Source organism: Panulirus ornatus, chromosome 11 (assembly GCF_036320965.1).
Source record: "Panulirus ornatus isolate Po-2019 chromosome 11, ASM3632096v1, whole genome shotgun sequence".
NCBI classification, from domain to species: Eukaryota; Metazoa; Arthropoda; class Malacostraca; order Decapoda; family Palinuridae; genus Panulirus; species Panulirus ornatus.
The window spans coordinates 15945697-15967957 of NC_092234.1; the positions used below are offsets into that span (position 1 = coordinate 15945697).

The 22261-nt window shown below is 39.7% G+C and overlaps 1 protein-coding gene across 1 annotated transcript in view; it reads right to left on the reverse strand.

Annotated features, from left to right (window-relative positions):
• Positions 1-22261, reverse strand: part of mahj (LisH and WD40 domain-containing protein mahjong) — a 212913-nt gene that overhangs the window by 93720 nt on the left and 96932 nt on the right. Inside the window, exons 10-16 of the mRNA XM_071666225.1 lie at positions 21791-21920; positions 19942-20329; positions 10745-10760; positions 10385-10505; positions 10084-10275; positions 7265-7418; positions 3471-3619 (exon numbers count right to left, since the gene is read on the reverse strand). Of these exons, the coding sequence (XP_071522326.1) occupies positions 3471-3619; positions 7265-7418; positions 10084-10275; positions 10385-10505; positions 10745-10760; positions 19942-20329; positions 21791-21920 (1150 nt within the window). The remainder of the gene's footprint in view (positions 1-3470; positions 3620-7264; positions 7419-10083; positions 10276-10384; positions 10506-10744; positions 10761-19941; positions 20330-21790; positions 21921-22261) is intronic.

Sequence of the window (22261 nt, forward strand, 5' to 3'; positions counted from 1 at the left end):
CATACATACACATGTACATAACCATACTTGCTTGCATGTATCCATTCCGGGCACTACCCTGTCCAACAGGAAACAGCATCGCTACCCCCTGCTTCAGCTAAGTAGCGACAGGAGAACAGACAAAAAAGGCCACATTCGTTCACACTCAGCCTCTAGCTGTCATGTGTAATGCACTGAAACCACAGCTCCCTATCCACATCCAGGCCCCACAGACCTCTCCATGGTTTATCCCAAAAGTTTCACATGTCCAGGTTCAGTCCATTGACAGGATGTCAATCCCGGTATACCACATTGTTCCAATTCAATCTATTCCTTGAATGCCTCTCACCCTCCTGTATGTTCAGGCCCTGATCGCCCCAAATCTTTTTTACTCCACCCTTCCACCTCCAATGTGGTCTCCTGCTTCTCCTTGGTCCCTTCACCTCTGATAGATATATTCTCTTTGTCACTCTTTCCTCACTCATTCTCTCCATATGTCCTCACCATTTCAAAACACCCTCTTCTGCTTTCTCTTTTTATTTCCGCACATCTCTCATACCCGTTCATTACTTACTCAATCAAACCACCTCACACCACATAACATTGTTGGAACTACTATTCCTTCAAGCATACTGACTTTTGGTCTCCAAGATGATGTTCTCCCCTTCTGCACATTCTTCATTGCTCCCAGAACCTTTGCCCTCTCCCCCACCCAGAGACACACTTCCGCTTCCATGGTTCCATCCATTGCTAAGTCCACTCCCAAATATCTAAAACTTTTCACTTCCTCTAATTTTTCTCCATTAAAACTTACATCCTAATTAACTTATCCCTCAAACCCTACTGAACCTAATAACCTTGCTCTTATTCACATTTACTCTCAATGTTCTCCTTTCACACACTTATATATTTTTTTCATACAGATTTGCCATTTCCCAAATTGGCAGGGTAGCATTAAGAACAGAGAACTGAGCCTTAGAAGGAATATCCTCACTTGGCCCCATTTCTCTGTTCAGAAGAGTTAAGGCCTCATACTTCTGTCTCTTTTCTCACACATTGTACCCTCACTTTCATTCTTTACTCAACTTTCCTAATTTCAGACATGCTATATTTATTGCCTATCTCTACTACTCTTGCTTTTGAACTTTTCTAACCACTTTAATACTTCTCTCATGATATATCTTTCTTAAATCTTTGTTCTTTACTTTCCTACTGTAAGCTATATTAGAAATTATCTATCTTAACCTACTCTTGCTTTTGAACTCTTCTGACCACTTTAATCCTTCTCTCATGATAAATCTTTCTTAAATCTTTGTTCTTTTCTTTCCTATTGTAAGCTATATTACAGAGAGTATCTATCTTAACCACAATTATTTTTGACCTTTTTTTTTTTTTTTTTTTTATTTTTTTATTTTTTTATACTTTGTCGCTGTCTCCCGCGTTTGCGAGGTAGCGCAAGGAAACAGACGAAAGAAATGGCCCAACCCCCCCCATACACATGTACATACACACGTCCACACACGCAAATATACATACCTACACAGCTTTCCATGGTTTACCCCGGACGCTTCACATGCCTTGATTCAATCCACTGACAGCACGTCAACCCCTGTATACCACATCGCTCCAATTCACTCTATTCCTTGCCCTCCTTTCACCCTCCTGCATGTTCAGGCCCCGATCACACAAAATCCTTTTCACTCCATCTTTCCACCTCCAATTTGGTCTCCCTCTTCTCCTCGTTCCCTCCACCTCCGACACATATATCCTCTTGGTCAATCTTTCCTCACTCATTCTCTCCATGTGCCCAAACCATTTCAAAACACCCTCTTCTGCTCTCTCAACCACGCTCTTTTTATTTCCACACATCTCTCTTACCCTTACGTTACTTACTCGATCAAACCACCTCACACCACACATTGTCCTCAAACATCTCATTTCCAGCACATCCATCCTCCTGCGCACAACTCTATCCATAGCCCACGCCTCGCAACCATACAACATTGTTGGAACCACTATTCCTTCAAACATACCCATTTTTGCTTTCCGGGATAATGTTCTCGACTTCCACACATTTTTCAAGGCTCCAAAATTTTCGCCCCCTCCCCCACCCTATGATCCACTTCCGCTTCCATGGTTCCATCCGCTGACAGATCCACTCCTAGATATCTAAAACACTTCACTTCCTCCAGTTTTTCTCCATTCAAACTCACCTCCCAATTGACTTGACCCTCAACCCTACTGTACCTAATAACCTTGCTCTTATTCACATTTACTCTTAACTTTCTTCTTCCACACACTTTACCAAACTCCGTCACCAGCTTCTGCAGTTTCTCACATGAATCTGCCACCAGCGCTGTATCATCAGCGAACAACAACTGACTCACTTCCCAAGCTCTCTCATCCCCAACAGACTTCATACTTGCCCCTCTTTCCAAGACTCTTGCATTTACCTCCCTAACAACCCCATCCATAAACAAATTAAACAACCATGGAGACATCACACACCCCTGCCGCAAACCTACATTCACTGAGAACCAATCACTTTCCTCTCTTCCTACACGTACACATGCCTTACATCCTCGATAAAAACTTTTGACCTATCTTAATATAAAGAAATTAAGATTTCACACCTTGGGACATCTTAGAATTCTAGAAGATGGGAAGGATTTCACTGTGCAAGTTTCATTTGCATTCTACACTTATATCCTTCCTATTCTTTAAATTCTAAGGCGTGCTTTCAACTTTTCTCTCTTACGTTACTCTACCTCAACCTCAACTTATTTGCTACCATTCTTTCTGATCATGCACCCTAAATATCTAAATTTATACACAACTTCTAATGTTCTGTTTAAACTGATATGTTGACAGCCCATCTCATGAAATAAAGAAGAATCTTGCTCTTATAGCACTGACAAGGCACATTTATATTCAGAAACTAATACCACAGTTTACACATTTATAATCAAACATCATTTCAAATCACTCATCTTTATTACCAAACTTTCTTACCAGTCACCTGTATCATTTGTAGTTCATCGCACACCCCTCATTCCAATTCATTTAAATGTTCCACTACCCCTTAACTATGTCACACAAACCTCATATCTACCATTCATCTGTTACTCCTCTCACATTCCATCCAGCTGTATGAATCCACATTTGCCATAAGCAACTGCATGCAAACTACTTATTTTTTAATTCACATACACACCTTATGAAAATTAATTTCCAAAGCTGGGGAACCTTTTCCCCATACTTATATACTGGCACAAAGGGTAGAGATGCTCATATCCCTAAAGCAGAATTCAAAGTGATAAGCTGAGACAACTGCTCATATCAAAAAAGGGTATTAGTTTTAGGATGTTAGTTTTGTCAATACAAAGTCAGTGAGTGAATAGGGAACCAATATGATTACCATATAGGAAAAATAATGAATACTCAAAATGTCTTAGACCTAATAACTGCAGTGTACTACAGCAGACACATACTCTATGTATACTTTGCATGGAAACATCAGCAGAGGCATCACTCTCATGCTTTGTGCGTCCTGACACAGCTTTGATCAATTCCAGGGCATGGCGCTGAAACTTAACATGTTCTATCCGCTTGTCTTGTAGAATTGGTTCCTTCATCAGCACTGAGGAAAACATATAAATTTATTGCATATGAACATTCTTAGCATTCTAAGTGTGAGATAGACCTTTTTCTTATGCCAAGGACAACTGTATGAATGCATTACACCAGCTAGATAATTCAGCACTGATTGTGTAAAATGGTTAGGATTCACATTTACATGGCTGTGCATGACTAAGATACTGTTGAAATGAATACACACTTATTTTATGCTTGTCTAAAATTGATGAAAAAACATAAAACCTGTATAACTACTAATGAAATTAGAATAATAAAAAGTAAAAATTAGGCTGAAGAGGTTATTAAAAAATTTACTTATGGCAATGACAATCAGTGATGGGAAGTGTGACAATGCATGGTATTCATTCACACTTTATTTATACTTTTTGAATATCATGTCAGAAGTCTATCCATAAAATATATATGTATGCAAACCTTGTCTGATAACTAATAAAAGGAGGCTGAGAATAAAAATTTGATATACAAAAAAGAAACTAACATGTTTCCAAAGTAAACATTATTTTACACTTTTTTCATAGTAATAAATATCAGAAAAAGCATGATAAATCAACAGTATTATGGAAATGATACACTAAACATGGTAAACAAAATGTTTATAATACATTTCATTACTTTAAAAGAACCTACCATACCTGTGGGGATAGAATCTTGAAGAAGTTTATAATGCACCACTTTGGTACTACTATATTTTCTTTAATTAATTATACAGTATGAATGACACATTACAACTGTTTAAAAATTTAAGAATAAAATCTCTAAACCTTATAGGGACTGTTGAACGAAAGTGATATTGAAAGCTCAGTAAAATATGACATTAAGACATGTTTACTTATTTATTTATTATACTTTGTCGCCGTCTCCTGCGTTAGTGAGGTAGCGCAAGGAAATAGACGAAAGAATGGCCCAACCCAACCACATACACATGTACATACATAAACGTCCACACACGCACACATACATACCTATACATTTCAACATATACATATACATACATACACAGACATATACATATATACACATGTACATAATTCATACTTGCTATCTTTATTCATTCCCATCACCGCCCTGCCACACATGAAATGACACCCCCTACCCCCGCACGCGTACAAGGTAGCACTAGGAAAAGACAACAAAGGCCACATTCGTTCACACTCAGTCTCTAGCTTTAATGTATAATGCACCAAAACCACAGCTCCCTTTCCACATCCAGGCCCCACAGATTTTTCCATGGTTTACCCCAGACGCTTCACATGCCCTGGTTCAATCCATTGACAGCACATCGACCCCAGTATACCACATCGTTCCAATTCACTCTATTCCTTGCACGCCTTTCACCCTCCTGCATGTTCCAGCCCCAATCACTCAAAATCTTTCTCACTCCATCCTTCCACCTCCAATCTGGTTTCCCACTTCTCCTTCCCTCCATCTCTGACACATATATCCTCTTGGTCAATCTTTCCTCACTTATTCTCCCCATGTGACCATACCATTTCAATATACCGTCTTCTGCTCTCTCAACCACACTCTTTTTATTACCACACATCTCTTTTACCCTTTCATTACTTACTCGATCAAACCACCTCACACCACATATTCTCCTCAAACATTTCATTTCCAACACATCCACCCTCCTTTGCACAACCCTATCTATCGCCTTCGCCTCGCAACCATATAACATTGTTGGAACCACTACTTCAAAAATACCCATTTTTGCTTTCCAAGATAATGCTCTCGCCTTCCACACATTTTTCAACGCTCCCAGAACTTTCACCCCCTCCCCCACCCTGTGACTCACTTGCACTTCCATGGTTCCATCCACTGCCAAATCCCCTCCCAGATATCTAAAACATTTCACTTACTCCAGTTTTTCTTCATTCAAACTTACCTCGCAAATGACTTGTCCTTCAACCCTACTGTACCTAATTACCTTGCTCTTACTCACATTTACTCTCAGCTTTCTTCTTTCACACACTTTACCAGATTTAGTCACCAACGTCTACAGTTTCTTACCTGAATCAGCCACCAGCGCTGTATCATCTGCGAACAACAACAGACTCACTTCCCAAGCCCTCTCATCCACAACAGACTGCATACCTGCCCCTCTCCCCAAAGCTCTTGCATTCACCTCCCTAACAACCCCATCCATAAACAAATTAAACAACCATGGTGACATCACACACTCCTGCTGCAAACCGACATTCACTGTGAACCAATCACTTTCCTCTCTTCCTACTCGTACACATGCCTTACATCCTTGATAAAAACTTTTCACTGCTTGTAGCAACTTATTTCCCACACTATATACTCTTAATACCTTCCACAGAGCATGTCTATCAACTCTATCATATGCCTTCTCCAGATCCATAAATGCTACATACAAACCCATCTGCTTTTCTAAGTATTTCTCACATACATTCTTCAAAGCAAACACCTGATCCACACATCCTTTACCACTTCTGAAACCACACTGCTCCCCCCCAATTTGGTGCTCTGTACAGGCCTTGACCCTCTCGATCAATACCCACCCTCCCATATAATTTCCCAGGAATACTCAACAAACTTATACCTTTGTAATTTGAACACTCATCTTCATCCCCTTTGCCTTTTTATAATGGCACTATGCATGGATTCCTCAAGTACTTCACCATGAGCCATACATACATTGAATATCATCACCAACCAATCAACAACACAGTCACCCCCTTTTTTTTAATAAATCCCACTCCGATACCATCCAAATCCACCGCCTTGACGGCTTCATCTTTTGCAAAACTTTCACTACCTCTTCTCTGTTAACCAATCTTTCTCCCTGACACTCTCACTTCGCACACCACCTTGACCAAAACACCCTATAACTGCCTCTCTGTCACCACACACATTCAACAAACCTTCAAAATACTCACTCAATCTCCCTCTCACTTCACTACTACTTGTTCTTACCTCCCCATTTGCCCCCCTTCACTGTTGTTCCCATTTGTTTTCTTGTCTTACGCACTTTATTTACCTTCTTCCAAAAGGTGCAAGAGGTGAAAAAGAGGGCAAATGAGAGCTGGGGTGAGAGAGTTTCATTAAATCTTAGGGAAAATAAAAAGATGTTTTAGAAGGAGGTAAATAAAGTGCGTAAGACAAGGGAACAAATGGGGACATCAGTGAAGGGGGCTAATGGGGAGGTGATAACAAGTAGTGGTGATGTGAGAAGGAGATGGAGTGAGTATTTTGAAAGTTTGTTATATGTGTTTGATGATAGACTGGCAGATATAGGGTGTTTTGGTCGAGGTGGTGTGCAAAGTGAGAGGGTTAAGGAAAATGATTTGGTAAACAGAGAAGAGGTAGTAAAAGCTTTGCAGAAGATGAAAGCCGGCAAGGCAGGGGGTTTGGATGGTATTGCAGTGGAATTTATTAAAAAAGGGGGTGACTGTATTGTTGACTGGTTGGTAAGGTTATTCAATGTACCCTCTTCACCCCAACATATATATATATGAATCAAATAAGTTCAGAGTGGTATTAACTTATTTCATTGTCTGTATTCAAATTAAAGTATGTAATAGGCACAAAACTCCATAGCAAATTTAAGTATTCATTCCTGAAAATATACGATGTAATGGATATTTTTCCAATATCAACTTACATTGAAGTTGTCCAGATGTGAAAATGGGAAGCTTGCTCATGATTTGGCGTGCTGCATCACTTCTCGAAAGACCCACAAGGGCTCTGCATGCAAGACCCCTGATGCAGTCTGCATCTGTGATGGGCATCTTCTTGTGTAACACATTTAGAAGGTACTAAAAATGAAAGATACAAATATTCAAAAGATAGAAGTAGAGGACATGAAATTTCAATAAAAACCTACTAATTATGAAAATATTACAACTCTGACTTGCATAAAAAAACTGTAGACCTTATAGCTAATGATATATTGACAATGTGGAAAATGCAAAACACTGATAACAGAGGCTTGCTCAAGTTAAGAAATGAAATGCAGTGAACTATTTAATTTGCAATCTTTCCTTCTGTAGTACATCTTGCACAAAACTTTTAAATAAACCAGTCATTTTTTCCTAATTTCATATTTATATTTGAATTCTTCTTTCATTTATTCATTTATTCTTCATTTATCCATTCTGTTACATTTGTACTACTCAAACATCCTCTTCCTTTTTTCTAATGACTCCCTTTAGTATCCTCTTTTCTGTGCTACATAAATATTTAGGCACCAGTCTCCCTTACAAGATCCACTTCCTTTCCTCCATTCAACTGAGTTTTAGCACTCTTAGTCTAACTCTGTTTATGAGTGGATGTTACATATACCCTTCCAGTTGCCACTGCTACATTTTTTGTAATATTAATAACACCTTCCTCAAAGCAAATCTATTCACCTTATTATGTGCTTTCCCTAGATCCATAAATGCTAAAAAAATCTGTCTCAAAAGTATTTCTCTTACAAATTCTTCTAAGCAAACACCTGATGCAACTTACCACACTGCTCCTCTTTAATCTTATGTTCTCTGCATGCCACCAGCCTCTCAATCACCATTCTCCCTTACAACTTACCAGTAACACTAAATAAATTAATACCTCTGTAATTCAATCATTCAATCTTATCCCCCTTGCCTTTATAAAATGGCACAATATAGGCATTCTCTTAGTCATTAAGCACCTCACCTTTTAATTGTTAAGATTTCTTTTCTTCCAAACAGCCGCTCTGTTTAGACAAAGGACTGATCTATCCTTGTATAAAGTACTGCTCTAACATCTGAAATGATTCTAGCTCTGCAACCTTACTTGACAGAGAGAGTCAAAAGCAGTCTGGCTTATCAACTCGCCCAGGCTAACATAAAAACCTGACCCACTTGCCCTATGCCACAATGTTGGTTCACCTTCCCTCTGCTAGAGATACTACTTTGGTTTTTGCTCCCAAGAGCTGGCTGCTAAATGCACCCACCACTTGCAAGGCCACGCAATACTCAACAAGCTGCTACATCACATGATTACTATGAAGCCGTTTGTAACTCAGGGGGAGGCCTGTTTGATAGTTGTTTCTTTTCCAAAATCTCACTACTTTGGAACTCTACACTCTTATGTCTTTTCCAATGAACATGACCTGGAGCTTTTTAAAAAACAGGTTTTTCACATCCTCCAAAATTTTAAATAATTTTCCTTGTCTCTTCTTTTTCCCTTTTATTAACTTCTTTACATTTCAATTAAGGGGTGGCCTTAGTATGGACTTTTGTCCATCATTGGGGGGGCAAACATGTTTAGGTATGAGTATATTCTTTCTGATAAAGTCACTTACATACACCAACAATAACAGAAGCCTAAAACCAACCCTGTGGCACTCCACTCGGAACTTCAGTTCATTTTGAGACTATGCCTCTTGCATGCATCCATTCTTCCTTACAACATAGGTAATCATCAACCCAGTGATGGAGTTTACCTCTTACTCCTTTCTACCACCCTGGTTTCTCGATCAGCCAATGGGGTAAAGCTTCAAAGGCTTTCTGGCAGTCTAGGTACACAGTCAACTCATCCGCCTCTTAAGTCTACTTTGTCATAAAAGTTTAACAAATATGTGATACAGGACCTCCTTTCTCAGAAGCTGTGATGTCTCCAAGTGAAGAATTTTCTCCTTTGAGGGTGATCATTCCTTTGTTTTCTAATTATCATTTCCAGTGTTTGTCTGTAGTTTATCACAATTTCCTGGTCTCATTTCTTAAGAGATTCACAATTTTGCCCTCTTATGCAGTTTTGGAACTAACCCTTCTTTTGATGTCTCACTGAATAACATTTCAAGAGGCAGGAGAAATACTTCAGCACATTTCTTCACACAAATAGGAATACTTCATGAGGTCTATGTGCCTTGGAAGGGGTCAAGTTATTCAATAGCCTGATTATTCTATTTCTGCCAATTTTTACAATAACCAAGATTTCTTCCCCTCTTCACCTTTCTAATACTGGTGTAGTATTACACTCCAAAAAACACCGCTGAATTTGTCATTAAGCTCTCACATATCTCCTTGTTTTCCTTAAAAGTTCTTCCCTCTGATTCCCTTGGCCTGATTAGTTGTACTTTAAGTGATAGTTTGCTCCTGATGAACCTATACAAAAAGGTTTGGGTTATCTTCAACTTGTCCAAAATATTCTTTTCAAAACCTCTCTGCACCTCCTCCCTTACTTTCCAACACTCATTTCTTGCTCTATTGTATCTTTCAAATGCTGACTGGCTTAAATGATGTTTCTACCTCTTCCACAGTATAACACAAAGTTCTCTTGCTCTTTTGCATTGTATGGTGAACCATACCACTTTCCATTTCATTCTTTCTCCTCTTTTAGTGTTTTATGGCACCCATGTTCTAATTCCTTTAAAGAAGATTTCACAAAACCTATGTAGACCTCCTTTTCCTAATCTACAATCAAAAATCTTGATTAGCTCTACCCAGCTACCTTTACTGTATTTCCTCTTGCATCCTTCTCCACCAAATTGTCAAAATCAAGTACTACACTTTTGCTCTTCCCCCCAAATGCTTCATGTTTGATGGGTTCTATTTCCACACTGTCTTGTGTAAAGATGAGGTCAAACTGTGATGGTATGATGTCCCCCCTAGATACTGTACACTCCATGATGTGCTGATACAGGAAGTTCTGTACATATTTGAGGAACTTGTACCTTCATGTCTCCAGACACCATGAGTGTCCAAGTTTTCCCAGTCTATTTCCCTGTAGTTAAAATCACCCATTATCAATAATTTACCATCTTCATTAAGGGTTTCACTTCCTCCTCTAATATCCCAACTGTATTTACACTCTCACCAATGTAGATCTGCTCTAAGTTGCTGTAGATTCTAGAAGGTTTATGTTCTAACAGCCAACCGCTTGAGGGAGTAGCATCAGTGATACAGATAGATAGCTAAATCATTTACACCTTCATCCTGCCATGATTTCACCCATTATGCCTTTCATGACTATTTCCTGAAATTTAATGAGTAATCATCACTAATTTGTGACTGCCTCTTTATACTATATCCCATTCGCTGTCATGTCCACTCCCATGTATCTAAAACAATTCACTTCCTCCAAATGTTTCACCATTCAATCTCATGACCCACCAAACCTGTCCCTCAGCTCTGCTAAAGGTAATAACCTTGCTTTTATTCACATTTACTCTCAACTTCCTCTTTTCATACACCCTTCCAAACTCAGTCACCAACTTCTGCAGTTTCTCACTTGAATCTGTCACCAGTGCTGCATCATCAAGTGAACAAGTGACTCACTTCCCAGGTCCTCTCTCCAAGACTTTCCCATTTATCTCCCTCACCATCCTATCCATAAACAAATCAAGCCACAATGGTGAAAACAAACACCTCTGCCACAAACCAACCTTCACTTGGAACCATTCACTCTCCTCTCTTCCTACTTGAACACATGCCTTAGGACCCTTACTGTTTCTAGCAATTTTTCCTCTCACACCACATAGTCTTAAGACCTTCCACAAAGTATCCCTATTAACCCTACAATATGCTTTCCCCAAATCCATAAATACCACATACAAATCCATCCATTTCTCTATTTCTTATACACATTCTTTAAAGCAAACCCCTGATCTACACATCCTCTACCATCTCTGAAACCACACTACTCCTCCCCAATCTGATGTTCTGTACGTTCCTTAACCCTCTCAATCATTACCCTCTCACATAACTTACCAGGTACACTCAATAAACTTATACCCCTGCAGTATGAGCAATCACCTTTATCCCCCTTGCAAATATACAATGGTATATTTGATGATTGGGAATACCTGGTTTAAAAAGCGAGATATACATAAGTATACTTATGTAAGTAGGAGAGATGGCCAGAGAGCGTTATTGGATTACGTGTTAATTGACAGGCGCGCGAAAGAGAGACTTTTGGATGTTAATGTGCTGAGAGGTGCAACTGGAGGGATGTCTGATCATTATCTTGTGGAGGCTAAGGTGAAGATTTGTATGGGTTTTCAGAAAAGAAGAGTGAATGTTGGGGTGAAGAGGGTGGTGAGAGTAAGTGAGCTTGGGAAGGAGACTTGTGTGAGGAAGTACCAGGAGAGACTGAGTACAGAATGGAAAAAGGTGAGAACAATGGAAGTAAGGGGAGTGGGGGAGGAATGGGATGTATTTAGGGAATCAGTGATGGATTGCGCAAAAGATGCTTGTGGCATGAGAAGAGTGGGAGGTGGGTTGATTAGAAAGGGTAGTGAGTGGTGGGATGAAGAAGTAAGAGTATTAGTGAAAGAGAAGAGAGAGGCATTTGGACGATTTTTGCAGGGAAAAAATGATATTGAGTGGGAGACGTATAAAAGAAAGAGACAGGTCAAGAGAAAGGTGCAAGAGGTGAAAAAAAGGGCAAATGAGAGTTGGGGTGAGAGAGTATCATTAAATTTTAGGGAGAATAAAAAGATGTTCTGGAAGGAGGTAAATAAAGTGCGTAAGACAAGGGAGCAAATGGGAACTTCAGTGAGGGGCGCGGGTGGGGGGGTGATAACAAGTAGTGGTGATGTGAGGAGATGGAGTGAGTATTTTGAAGGTTTGTTGAATGTGTTTGATGATAGAGTGGCAGATATAGGGTGTTTTGGTTGAGGTGGTGTGCAAAGTGCAAGGGTTAGGGAAAATGAGTTGGTAAACAGGGAAGAGGTAGTGAAAGCTTTGCGGAAGATGAAAGCCGGCAAGGCAGCAGGTTTGGATGGTGTTGCAGTGGAATTTATTGAAAGGGGGGGTGGCTGTGTTGTTGACTGGTTGGTGAGGTTGTTTGGTGTATGTATGACTCATGGTGAGGTGCCTGAGGATTGGCGGAATGCGTGCATGGTGCCATTGTACAGGGGCAGGGGGGATGAGAGTGAGTGCTCAAATTGCAGAGGTGTGGGTTTGTTGAGTATTCCTGGCAAATTATATGGGAGGGTATTGATTGAGAGGGTGAAGGCATGTGCAGAGCATCAGATTGGGGAAGAGCGGTGTGGTTTCAGAAGTGGTGGAGGATGTGTGGATCGGGTGTTTGCTTTGAAGAATGTAGAATGTATGTGAGAAATGCTTAGAGGAGCAGATGGATTTGTATGTAGCATTTATGAATCTGGAGAAGGCATATGATAGAGTTGATAGAGATGCTCTGTGGAAGGTATTAAGAATATATGGTGTGGGAGGCAAGTTGTTAGAAGCAGTGAAAAGTTTTTATCGAGGATGTAAGGCATGTGTACATGTAGGAAGAGAGGAAAGTGATTGGTTCTCAGTGAATGTAGGTTTGCGGCAGGGGTGTGTGATGTCTCCATGGTAGTTTAATTTGTTTGTGGATGGGGTTGTTAGGGAGGTGAATGCGGGAGTTTTGGAGAGAGGGGCAAGTGTGGAGTCTGTTGGGGATGAGAGAGCTTGGGAAGTGAGTCAGTTGTTGTTCGCTGATGATGCAGCGCTGGTGGCTGATTCATGTGAGAAACTGCAGAAGTTGGTGACTGAGTTTGGTTAAGTGTGTGAAGGAGGAAAGTTGAGAGTAAATGTGAATAAGAGCAAGGTTGTTAGGTACAGTGGGGTTGAGGGTCAATTCAATTGGGAGGTGAGTTTGAATGGAGAAAAGCTGGAGGAGGTGAAGTGTTTTAGATGTCTGGGAGTGGATCTGGCAGCGGATGGAACCATGGAAGTGGAAGTGGATCATAGGGTGGGGGAGGGGGCGAAAATTCTGGGAGCCTTGAAGAATGTGTGGAAGTCGAGAACATTATCTCGGAAAGCAAAAATGGGTATGTTTGAGGGAATAGTGGTTCCAACAATGTTGTATGGTTGCGAGGCGTGGACTATGGATAGAGTTGTGCGCAGGAGGATGGATGTGCTGGAAGTGAGATGTTTGAGGACAATGTGTGGTGTGAGGTGGTTTGATCGAGTAAGTAACGTAAGGGTAAGAGAGATGTGTGGAAATAAAAAGAGCGTGGTTGAGAGAGCAGAAGAGGGTGTTTTGAAATGGTTTGGTCACATGGAGAGAATGAGTGAGGAAAGATTGACCAAGAGGATATATGTGTCGGAGGTGGAGGGAGCAAGGAGAAGAGGGAGACCAAATTGGAGGTGGAAAGATGGAGTGAAAAAGATTTTGTGTGATCGGGGCCTGAACATGCAGGAGGGTGAAAGGAGGGCAAAGAATAGAGTGAATTGGAGCGATGTGGTATACCGGGGTTGACATGCTGTCAGTGGATTGAATCAAGGCATGTGTATGGGGGTGGGTTGGGCCATTTCTTTCGTCTGTTTCCTTGCGCTACCTCGTAAACGCGGGAGACAGCGACAAAGCAAAAAAAAAAAAAAAACTATACATTGCATTCCACCAATCTTCAGGCACCTCACCATGATCCTTACATATAAAGAAAATCCTAATGCATGTCATCTTATGTAAGGCTTTCACCGCCTCTTCTCTCTTCACCAAACAACTCTCAATGACTCTCACTTCGCATACCACCCCAACTCAAACACCCTATATCTGCCACACTATCATCAAGAATGTGCATTACATGCAACAGCAAGAGAATGGACGTGACCGACTGCAAGAATAAGCATTACATGCAACAGCTAAAGAATGGATGTGACCGGTTGCAGCTTTTCTTCATCTGTTCCTGGCGCTACCTCACTAAAATGAGAAATAGTGATCAAGAAAATAAATACATACCCTTGCCTAAGCCAATAACAATTTTATCAACCAATCCCTAGGGAAGGATAAACAGCTGGGTTGACTGTAGACTGACTGCTGCAACCAGGATTCAAACATATGAACCTGACCCCAGGTGGACCATGAATGCATCATTGTCAGCAAAAGTAATTGCTACACCAGCCTCAAGAACAATTTTCCTCACCTGTCTCATAATCGCTAACCTATCTAAGGAATCACATTTGATACTGTAAATATTGTAAAATATTCCTAATAGAGGGCAAGAGTACTGGAGGGACAGAAATGGGGATAGAATGCTTGGAATGGTGTATGCAAGAGAGATGTAAGGACAGAAATAAGTGTAGACTTTTGCTGTGGCCACGCCCATGATGGGAGTTCCCAAAGGGAACAGGTGTCAGTGATATAGACAGATAGACAGAGAGATAGCTAATGCACAGTTCAGTCTATATGACTGGTAGAAGTACATATATGATCACCAAAGCATGCCACAATATCCTCTAGTGCATCTCATTCTAACTTATTTACAGTACCATATTTGATACTGAAAATATTTTTAAGCAATACAAATGCAATATTCAGCCCCTACATATCATCAAAACACCACATATAAATGAGCAACATATGGTGCAATAACTCCTAGATTCACTGCCATTGCAACAAGTACTATATATACCCAATTTTGACTAAAAGTACACATATTCTTCGTTCAGAAATTTGCATGTCTTCATACACCTCCTGAACAAGTTGATCTTAGTCTTTTATGAACAGTAGCTTAATGCTTTTAGAAGCCAAACACAATCTTGGGAACATTTCATGATGAGGTGTCAAGAAAGAATAATATTACTGACCAGTTCAATCAAACCTCAGTTCAAGCAGGTCATGCTTACAATTCATCAAAACTTTTGTCCTGAAGTATATTTATCAAAACAGAAAATTTTATTCATCCCTGGCAAAAAGGGAGAAAGAATAATGCCCATGTATTCCCTCCAAGTTGAAAGCAACTATATGGGGGGAGCTGGAAATCCTCCCCTCTTGTTTTACTTTCCAAAATAAGGATTTTTCTCTTAACGGCTGTCATCTGTTCTTGACACTACCTCTGTAACACAGGAATGGAAAACACGGATGAAAAAATCTAATATGATTTCAGAAAAGAAAAATTATTACAACAGTGAAGTTGGAATGAGGAAGAGGTGAACGATCACCAACTCTCACTGCTATGCTTTCCCTCATCTTATTGTCCTGCTCTCTTCATCTGTTTTCTCTTAATGTTATGTCCTTATGGCTGAGTCTATTTGCATAATTTTTTATATCTATCATTTGTTCCTCATGCTAACTTTTATTTTCTTAAGATAATTATGAAGTGAATCCTTACCATTTCTTAACTTTGAGTCAATTTTCTTTAGCCAATCTAGCGCAAGAGATCACTTTGGTTTTTGTTTTGGTCTTTGTTTAATGTTTTTCAGACCCAAACTAAGCATCACTTTCAATCCTTAACAAAATGTTATTCGTGTAAACATTGCACCTACATTTAAACCATAAGAACTGGTCTTACCAGTTTAATCTTTATACCAGCATATAAAGCAGATTTCTATTCTATCTTATCATTCTTATATACCTAAAGTGTCATGTCTGATACTGTGAATATTTCCAGAAACTACTAACCCATTCAACTCATATCATTAATCAAACTAAATAAATGACCACCATGCTGTGCCACACTTCACTGCTATATTATTTTCTAATGTAGAAGGCTCTAGTATCAGACACATCAAGGCAACATCAAAGCCAGGCCCTAATTGAAATAAAGATAAGTATGAAGCGGAAAAAGAAAAGACAAGAAAAGGATCTATGAATTTTGAAATGTGCCAGGTCATGGATATTGGGAAAGACACAAGAAGGTAGAGAGTTCCAAAGCTTCAACATGTAGTGAAAAAAGCAGGTATCAAAATGGCCCACCCTTGAGTTGCTGACGGCCACACAATAATTGTGTGTTGCAGCAACTTGCCGAGTACTGCGTGGTATAGCTAGAGGTGAGGGCACACAAGCACCCAACTCTCAGGAGCAAAAACCAAAGTAATACCTGTAGAAGAAGGAAAGTGAAGCAACATTGTGGCACAGGGAGTCAAGTTTGGAAGTTAGCCTGGGACAGTTTATAAGTTGGATTGCTTTTGACTCGACTCTGTCAAGTAAGGATACAGAGCTAGAGCCACCCAAAATAAGAGAGTAGTACTCAAATCAAGGATGAATGAATCCCTTGTATAAACAAAGCAACTGTTTAGAAAAGAAGTTTTGACATCTAAACAGGGCACCCAGTTTCTTAGAGGCAAACTTAGCTATTCCTGTAATGTGAGATTTCCAAGAAAGAGTGGATATTACAGTAACACTAAGTATGTTTATTGAGTCAAGTGTGTAATTACAGAACTGTCAAAAGGAGGGGCGAGAGTTGCAAGGAGTTTTTGAGAGAGATGTGTAGAAATTGAGTCTTGGAGGCATTAAACTTAACAAGATTTTGTCTATCCCATTGAAATATCCTGTTCAAATCTGAGTTTACTGAGGAACCTGTGTCAAGATGAGATGCAGATCGAGTGAAAGAAGAGGGAGCAAAATTGAATGATGTGGATGAGAGCATTGTTGAGTTGTCAGCATGAGTGCATTGGATTATTTGTGGAGTAGAGGAAATTGTTGAAAAAAGGGAAGAAAAGTGTAGAGAACAGGACAGAACCTTGAGGGACACCCCTGTTGAAGGAGAAAAGGGGGAGGCTGATCCATCAACAACCATAGAGATAGATTGGCCAGAGAGAAAGCTAGATATGAAGAAGGGAAGCCAAAAGAGGGGAGCTTAGAGATGAGACCCCGATGCCATACCCTGTCAAAAATCCTTAGATAACCTACCTATCTTATAATTTCTATTTTTATTAATTTATCATACTTTGTTGCTGTATCCCACATTGGCGAGGAAGTGCAAAGAAACAGATGAAAGAAAGGCCCAACCCACCCACATACACATGTATATACATACACGTCCACACACGCACATATACATACCTATACATTTCAAAGTATACATATATATACAAACAAGGACATATATATATATATATATATATATATATATATATATATATATATATATATATATATATATATATATATTTTTTTTTTTTTTTTTTAATACTTTGTCGCTGTCTCCCGCGTTTGTGAGGTAGCGCAAGGAAACAGACGAAAGAAATGGCCCAAACCCCCCCCATACACATGTAACATACGTCCACACACGCAAATATACATACCTACACAGCTTTCCATGGTTTACCCCAGACGCTTCACATGCCTTGATTCAATCCACTGACAGCACGTCAGCCCCGGTATACCACATCGCTCCAATTCACTCTATTCCTTGCCCTCCTTTCACCCTCTTGCATGTTCAGGCCCCGATCACACAAAATCTTTTTCACTCCATCTTTCCACCTCCAATTTGGTCTCCCTCTTCTCCTTGTTCCCTCCACCTCCGACACATATATCCTCTTGGTCAATCTTTCCTCACTCATCCTCTCCATGTGCCCAAACCACTTCAAAACACCCTCTTCTGCTCTCTCAACCACGCTCTTTTTATTTCCACACATCTCTCTTACCCTTACGTTACTCACTCGATCAAACCACCTCACACCACACATTGTCCTCAAACATCTCATTTCCAGCACATCCATCCTCCAGCGCACAACTCTATCCATAGCCCACGCCTCGCAACCATACAACATTGTTGGAACCACTATTCCTTCAAACATACCCATTTTTGCTTTCCGAGATAATGTTCTCGACTTCCACACATTCTTCAAGGCCCCAAATTTTCGCCCCCTCCCCCACCCTATGATCCACTTCCGCTTCCATGGTTCCATCCGCTGCCAGATCCACTCCCAGATATCTAAAACACTTCACTTCCTCCAGTTTTTCTCCATTCAAACTCACCTCCCAATTGACTTGACCCTCAACCCTACTGTACCTAATAACCTTGCTCTTATTCACATTTACTCTTAACTTTCTTCTTCCACACACTTTACCAAACTCCGTCACCAGCTTCTGCAGTTTCACACATGAATCAGCCACCAGCGCTGTGTCATCAGCGAACAACAACTGACTCACTTCCCAAGCTCTCTCATCCCCAACAGACTTCATACTTGCCCCTCTTTCCAAAACTCTTGCATTTACCAACATACTCAATAAACTCATACCACTGAAGTTTGGAAGCTCACCTTTATCCCCAATGCCTTTATACATTGGCACTATACATGCATTCCACCAATCCTCAGGCACCTCACCATGGTCCATACATACACTGAAAATCCTAACTAACCAGTCAATAACACAGTCATCCCCTTTTTTATTAAGCTGAACTACAATACCAATCACTCCAGCCGCCTTGCCATATTTCACCTTATGTAAGGCTTTCATCACCTCTCTTCACCGAACCATTCTCCATGACTCACTTCGCATACCACCCTGACCCAGATACCCTGCATCTGCCATCCTAGTCATCAAACACATTAACTAGTCAGTAGAAACATTAGGTAGGAGCTACTGCAAACAACTTGCTAGAGTTGCCCTCTGCCAGCAGCCTGTTAAGGGTGAGGCACTAAAGGCTAAGAAGCAGCACTGGAATTCACTAGTTATGGATACTCAATTGCTGTGGCTATTCACTTGAGGGAGTTCCAGGAAAGAACAGGTGTCAGAGATATAGATAGGTATATAGAGTGAGGAAAGGTGGTGTGGAACAGGTGTCATCAGAGATATAGATAATCAAATAGTGTGAGAAAAGGTTGATAAAGATGTAAAAGTCATAAGTGGAGGGAACACAGAGAATGTTGAAACCTAATTGCAGATGGAATGATGGAGTGAAAAAGATTGTGAGCAAAGCTTAAACATGCAGGAGGGTGAAAGGCATGCATGGAATTGAGTGATTTGGAACGACGTGGTATAGAGGGGTTGATGTGCTGTTGGTGGAATGAACCAGGCGCAGGTGAAGCATCCGGGGCAAATCATGGAAAGGTCATTGGGGAGAGGTTGTGGATAGGGAGCTGTGGTTTCAGTGCATTACACATGACAGCATGAAAATGGATTTGAGCAGATGCAGCCTTTCTTTGTCTGTTCCTGGTGCAACCTCATTAATGTGGGTAATGGCAATCAAGTATGAAAAAAAAAATAATTAAGAAAGATTATATACTATACAGCATTTGGAGTGAATAAATACATATCAGAATGTACAGCAAAAAGTGCATCTGAGATAGGAATGACATCAGATATCTGAAAGCTAAAGGTTTTAATCCTTTTGCTGTAACAGTTGGATGTATCCATATAAACATTTATACCTAACGACTGCAAAATTCATATTTACCCCATGGTTACCAAAAATGTTTCCTCTACTTCAACATGCAGGAACATGAAACAATTACCATATATGCAATGACATTGTTATATTTTGCTTTCACTGATCACACAGTGGAAGCAGCTCTTAATTCTACAATTTGAATTGGATATACCATAAAACCCCATTCTTATATGCCAGATGATTTCTGTACACAGTTTACAAGGTTAAGAAGTTTGGCCACCAATGCAGGCGTCTGATCTACCCCTAGTCAAATGGCAGGTTACAATCTTGAAGATGAAAAGATATGATGTACTGTTTTAATATTCTTTGTTCATGCACTCCCTTATCATTATATTCACCATTCATATTCATTGACATAAAATGTTCGGGTAATTTAAAGCACACTAACAAACAGAATGATTCTGAATTAGTAAACTCTGACCAATCTGTATGGGGATCGATTTTCACAAATTTTACTGAATCAACAACAACCAGTAAGCACCAGAGAAAAACTGATAAATCATCAGCATAAAAAGAACCTACCCGGTATATAGGTGCACAAAGACAGTTTATTAGGACATTTAAAGCTGCTTTCTGAACTTCTGGTGATGTGGTCATGGACTGGGCATTTTCATGAATGCAGGCTACTAAGATTGCATATCCTGGAACTTCCTGGAATTGTAACAATAAAATAATTTACAAACATAAAGTGAGAATCTATAAAAGAATGTTGTGCACATAAGATCTTCATCATAAAGGAACAAACCCAGAAAAGTCTTAAAAAAAATGTGTCTACAGAATTCATACATATACAACTAGCCTTTGTTATCTTGTGGCCTTTGTTATCTTGTGGCCTTTGTTGTCTTTTCCTAGTGCTACCTTGCATGCATGCAGGGAGGCGTGGGGTGCCATTTTATGTGTGGCGGGGTGGCAATGGGAATCGATGAAAGCAGCAAGTGTGAATGTGTACATGTGTATACATGTATATGTCTGTGTATGTATATGTATGTATATGTTGACATGTTTAGGTATGTATATGTGTGTGTGTGGGCATTTATGTATATACATGTGTATGTGGGTGGGTTGGGCCATTCTTTCATCTGTTTCCTAGCACTACCTTGCTAACGCAGGAGACAGCGCCTAAGCATAATAAATATAAATAACAACTAGCTTATGGCAAAATAGGCAGACAAGGACAGAAAAACAAATTACAAGTGTGCCCCAACGATAGAAAGCAATGAGATGTAGTGAGGCAGATTTTCAAGGTGAGTAAAGTGTGTGCTTTGATGCAATACTGAAAAATACAACTGGTTAATTTGAGAAAAAGACATTGCTCTTAAAATTGTTACACTGCTAAGGTAACTGGTAGACTATTTTAGTGCTAGTATACAATCAGAGGACAGGAAGACACTAAATTTTACAAACGTTGTTCTATGTAGATGATACAGTAATAACTGCAAAAGTAGTGATTTTCATGAGTGGAAGAAACTGAATGTGTAGAGAAATAAAATCAGAAAATTTAATAAAAGTAAGCTTTGTCCGAGAAAGAGAGTAACAACAGAAATATGACAGCACGGGTAACATATAGCCAGGTAATATGGGTTTAACCATGTGGGCACTACTTTTCAAGAGCAAAGAGGAAAAGAAGTTGAAATGTCTAAGTGTATGCCTACAAACTGGTTTAAAGTCAGTATTTTTATAAAGTTGTTATTTGTTAGGGGAGAAAAAACACATTCCACTATATGAAATAGGGCATCTGCAACACTGTCAAAAATTTGCAAGCTATTCGCAAGCCTGAATTCCTAATGCATTATGTGAATATGGAATTACAAGAAGACAAAAGATAAATGAAAATAAAACATGAATACAGAATAAGGATGTGTCTAACCAAAAGACTAAATACTGTGGTAGTATGGATTTGTGAAACAAAAGGATGTAACTAGAATGATGAAGTTGGACTAACTGATGTGGGTAGGAATATGTATACAATAACAGAAAATAAAAATTAAAATTAGAAAGGGAGAGATATAGGATTATTTGTACAAAGGTACTACAAATGAGGCAACAAAATTTAGGAAATGAAATTTAAAAAGGTGAGCATAGAGATGACACTTGTATATCAATCCATCTCACCTGAGGATCAAGAGTCTGTAGCAAATCATCACTGGCAGGAATGGTTAGCTTATCACAAAGAGCACCCTGGACAGCTGGCATCACACTGCACACATAAAGTGTGTCCAAAGCAAATACTGCAGTTTCTGTCCTGATAATTAAATGAAATGGTAAGAAAAAGCCAGATAAATTGTAAAATAATATGGTTAGCCCTCTCACCCATCCTATGGATCACTTCAGCTCCTCTGATTCCATTTACTGCCCAGTCTACTCTAGGTAACCACAATACTTTACTTCTTCCAAGTTCACACCATTCAAACTTTAAGTCCATCTAACCCGTATTTTTTCCAACTTTACATCAATATCCTCAATACCCACAATTACCCTTAACAAATAAAAAAGATATCTGAATTAAGAGAGCTTTATCAGTGAGAGACAGTGAAGGTTATAAATTTGCCCACTCTAGAAGAGGGGAGAATATTGGAAGTCTTG